We start from the raw sequence: 7,056 nt of genomic DNA, 5'->3' as shown, positions 1-7,056 counted from the left end.
GTATATATAACTTCTTCCTGCATACATTAACCAGTTCAACTCAGTTTATGGATGTGTTTACGATGACTAAACAGATCAATCCTGGCATAAAACCTACGTCCACACAAATCACACTGAATCAATTGAGGAGGATGGGGTTGTAATTGACGGAGTTTTCTTGCTTGTGGCTTGGTCTCTTGATGTCTGTGGCATTCTCTTTCAAATTAGTTGACAGTGGTGGATGTAGTGTTCTGCCACAGTGAGCGATCTACAACACATTCTTCCCATGTATGTATATCTATACCAGTTGTCTTCATGATGTGTTTCAGCTGGTCCTTAAAATGCTTAAGACGGGCTCCATGAGGTCTATTGCCAGAGCAAAGTTCATCATAAAGAATTTGGCGGGGAAGCCTGGTATCACCCATGCGGTGAACATGGCCTAACCATCTCAGCTGATGAGCGATGATTGTTGCCTCAATGCTATTTAGTTGAGCTTTTGAGAACTGCCGGGTTGGTCACATAGTCCTCCCACTTAATATTCAAGATGAATCTCATTTCCTTTTGGAGGAAGCGCTCAAGTTTTTTTATATCACGGTGATAGAGTGTCCAAGTTTCACAGCCATAAAGCAGCATGGAAATGATAACAGCTTTGTACACCATGACTTTGGTATGCAGTTTTAGGTTGTTATTCATGAAGACTCTGTGTTTTAACTGTCTGAATGCTGCATGAGCAGCCCCAATTCTTTTATCAATGTCTTGTTCACAGATACACCGTTTAGACAAGATGCTTCCAAGATATGAAAAGTGATCAACCTGTTCCAGTGTTGTGTCTAAGATGGAGATACTGAACTCAGGAAGCGTTAATCCTGGGGCAGGTTGTGCAAGTACCTTCATTTTTTTCGCATTAATGGCAAGACCAAAGCGATCACATGCAGTTTTAAAGCAGCTGACTGACTGTTGTAGTTCTGCAGGTGTTAGAGAACGAGATGCGGTGTCTTCGGCGTACTGCAGTTCTGTCACCCGGGTAACCAGAGTACATCTTTGTGAGCGAAGTCTTGCCAGATTGAAAAGGCCTCCATCAAAACGAAATTTAATCTCCATGCCTAAGTTGTTTGCAGATGATTCATGCAGCATAGCAGCCATGTACAGTGCAAAGAGTGTAGAAGCAAGCACACAACCTTGTTTCAATCCATGAGTGATTGGGAATGAATCTGATACTGAGTTACCATGAAGAACCTGTCCAGACATGCCATCATGAAGATCTTGAACCAATTCCACATAACATTCAGGATATCCAAAATGTCTCAATACTTTCCACATAGCAGATCTTGCTACTGAATCAAAGGCTTTTTCCAGATCATAGAAAACTAGATACAGAGGCTGCTGTTGTTCTCTGCATTTTTCCTGGAGTTGTCTAGCACAGAAGATCATATCTGTTGTGCCTATGGAGGTTCATAAACCACGTTGAGACTCAGGCAAAATCCTCTCTGAGTGTCGAGCGGCGGTAAATAACTCGACCCCCCATAGGGGCCAGCAGCTTTGGGCGGATGAGCCCCTTTGGGTGGGGTGATGGTCCCCTCCATGTAGGAAATGACACTGGAACCCATTATCTGGGTCTTTGGGCCAATGGCAAAACAGACAGAAGAATCTCCTTTTTGTGGTTCTCATTGGTCGTGGAGGCAGATGTGGTCATGCCAGACGGACAGGCTGTGAAGGCACATCTCAATGGTATTTCGAGTCTGCAGCAGTCCATTGCAGTCATGGTACTAGAACCTGCATCTCGCATTTCATTTGTGCTGCAGGGTATAGTTCCGAGATCATAGTGTGTGGGTCACTTCCTTGTAAGCTGCGATCCACTTTTTCCTGCCGTCACTCCCTTCAACTCGAGTCCAATGGCGATGGGATAAGGATGGTGGAGGCAGGTTTCCGGGTGAAACTAGAAGCCTCTAGTTCGGACCTGCACGTTGGCAGCATATGTATGATGGTCGTCTTTCTGAAACCCCGTGACTACTCAGGAATTCGGTCCTGCATCTGTGTTTGGGCAGGCCTATTTAGGATCACTGCTGCCCACGCTGAATGGGGAAGGCCCTAAAAAATGTGGGCTAAACATAGGTAGTCACACTCTCAGCCGGCTGGGAAGCGGCACCCAGCTGGTCACCCCTTATGCGGTCAAAAAACGAAGATTACCAAAACTTTAATTATAGGAACCTGGAATGTTCAAACGCTACTTGATTTGAAAGACAATAACAGACCTGAGAGAAGAACAGCGCTTGTCACCCATGAGCTTGGAAGAATGAACATTGATATTGCTGCCCTAAGTGAAACCATACTGCCCAGCGAAGGTAAACTTACAGAGTTCAGCTCAGCTACACAATCTTCTGGAAGGGAAATGATGAGGGAGAACACCGTATTCATGGTGTGGGATTTGCTGTGAAGATCACATTGGTGAATGATTATCACATTGTATAGGTAGCCCAATTTTGCACCTATCATTTTGTTTCATTGAGCTAAATGAAAAAGGATAATTAAAACTGTACTTTTAAAATATGTCATATTTCTAAGTCTGTAATATTATGAAAATGTTGTTTCCTTCAATACTGAGTGGCAACTACCACCCTTTGCCACCCCCAAATTATGCCCATGTAGATGACATGATTTTTTCTTACATCATCAGGAAGATGAGGAACAGTAGCTTTTGAGCACTTGGGTGCTGGTTCTTCAGGCTCGTCATCTTGTTCACCAGAAGACCCATTAGTGTATCGGAATGAATGAGATGTTCTTCGTCCTTATATTGGAAGTCCATACAGTGAAGAATGTCTCTGTATGACGTTTTAAAGCTTGCCTGATCATGATGAATCTCAATCCAACCAGAAGCAATAGCGAAATCAAAGAGATGCATGATTGCCCTCACTGTCCATTCCTTTGTATGTGCAATCATGCAATACATGCTGATTACTTGATCCAGAAAATCTACAACACCTTTTTTTTTTTTTTTCGAACCCTCTTTGTTTGATATTAAAATGACTGGTTGGTTATCAAACCACTTCACTATTGCAATTTGACTACCACTTCTGATTGTTCCCTCTTTTTTCTGTACACTGTCACACTTCAAGTTACAGGTTGAAGGTATACCAGGTGTATGCATAAGTTGTTGCCGGTTTTTGTCGTAAGGAAAACATGTAATTATAAAGGGAAATTATTTTATTGTTTATTCAAAATATTGGCCATCAGCTTCTATACACTTCACCCATCTTTTAGGCGAGTTACGAATGCCATACCAGAAAAACTGCTTGTCTCTTGCGGCAAACCATTTGTCGAGCCATTTTCCAACTTCCTCAAAATTGCTGAAGTGCTGCTTTGCGAGCTTGTGCCCCATTGATGCGAAGAGGTGATAGTCAGAAAGTGCCAGATCAGGGCAGTATGGCGGGTGTAGAAGGATTTCCCACCCAAGCGATTTCAAGGTGTCTTTCTCTAGTTTTGTTGTGTGAGACGGTGCATTGTCATGTAAGAAAATCACTTTGCCATGTCTCCTGGCCCATTCCAGTCATCTTTCGATCAATTCATGATTTAAATTGATCATTTGTTGGCGATAGTGTTTTGGGTTGGGTCATCATCCAGTAATGCCTGCAATTGCTCGTCTTTGAACTTTTGTGGTCTGCCAGAGTGCATTCTCTTTCACATTGAAATCACCAGCGCATTCTCTTTCACATTGAAATCACCAAGTTTAAATTGTCGAAACCATGTCTTACATGTTCTAATTGATGGAGCATGTTCATCATATGTTTCTACCATCAAACAATGACTTTCCACAGCCTTTTTCTTTTGATTAAATAAGAAAAGCAATGCACGCCACAAATGTTCTTATTCAGGCACAAACGTCAACATGATCACTTGTGTGTGCTAGTAGGTTAATGTCAGACAAACAAACTGACAGACGTGTCAAATTCATATGCTGCGTACTATTTGCTGGCACTATCTCTTAGTGAAACCGAAAAAGACTTATGCATATATCTGGTACAACCTTTCTGGATTGTTTCAGTTTCTTTAGCCTGTGCCATAGAGTGTAATGTATCGAATAGGGGCACAGATGTAAAATAGCTACTCATGTGTGTGGTAACTCCAGGAGGAAGGGTTTCTGAGAGTCAACACATAGCCTCACTACCAACATCAAGATCTTTAGTGCTCTCATCTGATACAATAAGATCTCCTCTAACTTGGTAAAAGCAGAACTCTAATGGCAGTACACCTGAAGCTGTTGCAACAATTTTAATGCCACAAAGATTTGGTCTGCCTTTGATGAACTGTCATGCTGATACATGCCCTCAAAAGGTAATCATTTGTTCATCTATTGCAATATCTTGTGGTCTTGGATTAAGATGGCATCCATTCCTGACTGACTGAATATTAGGCTCAATTTTACTGAAACAATTTGTATTCTTTTCATCAATGCTGATGGAATTGTCATCCCTAATTTTCAAGTTTCGTCTGAAAATGAAATATCTGTTTCTTGAGATATTATCAGTGATGACAGCTATGCATTTCTTTCAAGCCAAATGCATTTAGATTCTTGGGTATTTAAGGTAATGCCTATGAATATATGCATTTCCTTCACTGAGCATTTCAAGGTCTTCTCAGTGTCGCTTAGATATCTTTGGTTTGTATGCATATAGGGGTCTTCAAATATCTCGTTTGGAACATATTTACTTACATATTCATATTGTGGCAAGTTAACAGCATTGGAGGTGTTTCTTTATGTTCAGGGGGGAAATTCAAGGCTTTCTTCCAGAATGGTCTTCTTCTGCCCACACTGTCTTGAATTTTCGTAGTAATTGGATCGGAAGCACTAAGATCAGCCTCACTATCACTATCATTACCTTCTCCTCCTTCATCCTGAATTGTAAATGTAGTATCATCTTCAGCATCGGAGAGGCTAATGTCAGATGTGTTGCCATCTCTTTCACCAAGGACAAAATCAGAGAATGATTTAGAATCTGTAAACAAAGACATGATCAACCTCAAAATTTGGTTATGTTAATATGCTTAAGTACCTATGTGAAATGCACTGACTAAACATGAGATAGTAAACTAGAACTACTGTCTCAATATTACTCTGTTTCAAAAATAATTATTCGAAAACAACACATTCAAGTAGAAATACAAATACATATGCCCTGCAAAAATTGAAACTCTGGAACCCAGTGTCCCCCATAGGCAACATCCAAATTTTATAGCATGAATTGAGAAAACAAAAATTTGTTTTTCATATATCGTGATATATGATCATAGTACATGTATTTAGGATTAATATTACAGAAAAATAAAAACAATATTGTTTACAGCAATACTTACCAAGTTCTGTTCCAGCACATGCATGTTTCCTGATGGCAGCCATTTTCTCACTGCCTACTAGAGAATGTGCATGAACATTTATTGCAAATTAACATTCCAATATGTGCTGCCATCTTCCTGTATCAAAGCAAACCACTTCCAAAGAAAATAGACTCAGCGACCTAGCAGTGGGAAATATTTTAAACACACCATGCGCTATGATGCCTGTAGGGACGCAGGGTCCAAGGAGGATAAAATGTATTTTTGATGTAGTTTCCTTTGCTGTAGGGACTTCGTGTGTGTGCTCTTTTGAAGAAGTTAAGTGTTCTGAAAAGTCATGACATAATTAAGCATTACATTAAAATTGATTGTTTCATTATTGTTTGTTAGACTATGACATAATCAAAAATGACAGAGAAAACTGTGGATCAGTGTTACCACATTAGGTGCCATACAGATGGATAGATATGGTATAATTACAAGTGGTCTGTATGCTGGTTTATACAAACACTTTTTTGGTACAGTTTTCAACTATTTGGTACAATCTGTACTTTGTTTATTTTCAAACATTTCTTTTTCTTAATATGGAAACAAACATTAATACACCCAATTTATAATTCCTTTATAAAAGAGTTGACAACATTGTCAGAGATAGAAATACCCAGGAGCCAACATCAGATTATTAGTCGAAGTTAACATATATAGCAGAGAATGTTAACTGAATAAGAGAGCCTATAAGGAGCAAATGTACCATTACGGCTAGCCTTTGGCAGTACTACAAAATGCACTGCATGTTGACCTAAGGCCAATAACATAGAAGAAAGTGCCAAGTTAATTATTCTCCAAGTTAACCTATCCTCGTCCATCTGTCTCACATGACCCCACTACCAAGGTCAGGGTATGAGAATAGTGTCATCCATCGCATTCATTCCTAACTTAGCTTTATCTCCTCATTCCAAATATCCTGCTACCATTGTTCCCACCTGTTTGTGTCAGCAATTACTCTTGCTACTTTCATATCTATTACTTGTAACTTACAAATGAGATATCCTGAGCCCACTCAGCTTTCACTCCTGTACAGCAAAGTTAGTCCTAAAACACACCGCTGTAAAAATACTTTCATCTGGAAACTAACTTCTTTCTTAAGGAATTCTACTGATCATAACTGTGAGCACCCTGCATTAGTTTTACTGCACCTCAATTCAATTTCACTTACTATACTACCAGTACCAAACTGGGAGAATAAACATTCTAAATAGCATAATTGAAATGATCCGTCTCTTCTAGTTTTGTATTCCCAACCTGACATTCATTCCTGCTCTGTTTATTCCCAACTGACATCACTTTAGTCTCATCAATATCAGATTGCAGGCTTTCAGTGCAGCCTGCCACTAAGACCAAGACCAAGTCACTGGCATAGGCCAAACTGCTTACTGCATTCTTCCACCCAACTAAATCCTTACCTGTCATCTTATATATTTCAGTTCAGTAAATGCATGTATACTATGAACTAAAAGAATGTAAGTGCACAGCCTTGTCTAACCCGTGTAACTTCTTTGAACCACAAACTCATTCTACCATCAATACTCACTGCAGCGTGAATGTCAAAATGGTTACCTTTGATTACCTGTAATAACATAATGCCTCGGTAGGCCTACAGCTAACATATTTTCACTTGGTACTCTATCATAATTATGACTTCTCTTGATCTACAAAACCTCTTGATGTATATGGAAATCTGGTCCTGAC

The 7,056-nt window shown here is 39.9% G+C and overlaps 1 protein-coding gene across 1 annotated transcript in view; it reads right to left on the bottom strand.

The window, feature by feature from the left end:
- Nucleotides 1-1,585: 1,585 nt before the first annotated feature.
- LOC136874450 (kelch-like protein 10) overlaps nt 1,586-7,056 on the bottom strand; it is an 85,326-nt gene continuing 79,855 nt past the window's right edge. Inside the window, exons 9-11 of the mRNA XM_068227808.1 lie at nt 6,538-6,541; nt 4,688-4,970; nt 1,586-1,775 (exon numbers count right to left, since the gene is read on the bottom strand). Coding sequence (XP_068083909.1) covers nt 1,586-1,775; nt 4,688-4,970; nt 6,538-6,541 — 477 coding nt within the window. The remainder of the gene's footprint in view (nt 1,776-4,687; nt 4,971-6,537; nt 6,542-7,056) is intronic.

The sequence above is a fragment of the Anabrus simplex genome, chromosome 5, assembly GCF_040414725.1.
Source record: "Anabrus simplex isolate iqAnaSimp1 chromosome 5, ASM4041472v1, whole genome shotgun sequence".
In the NCBI taxonomy this organism is placed as follows: Eukaryota; Metazoa; Arthropoda; class Insecta; order Orthoptera; family Tettigoniidae; genus Anabrus; species Anabrus simplex.
This window is presented reverse-complemented; position numbering and strand designations above follow the sequence as displayed.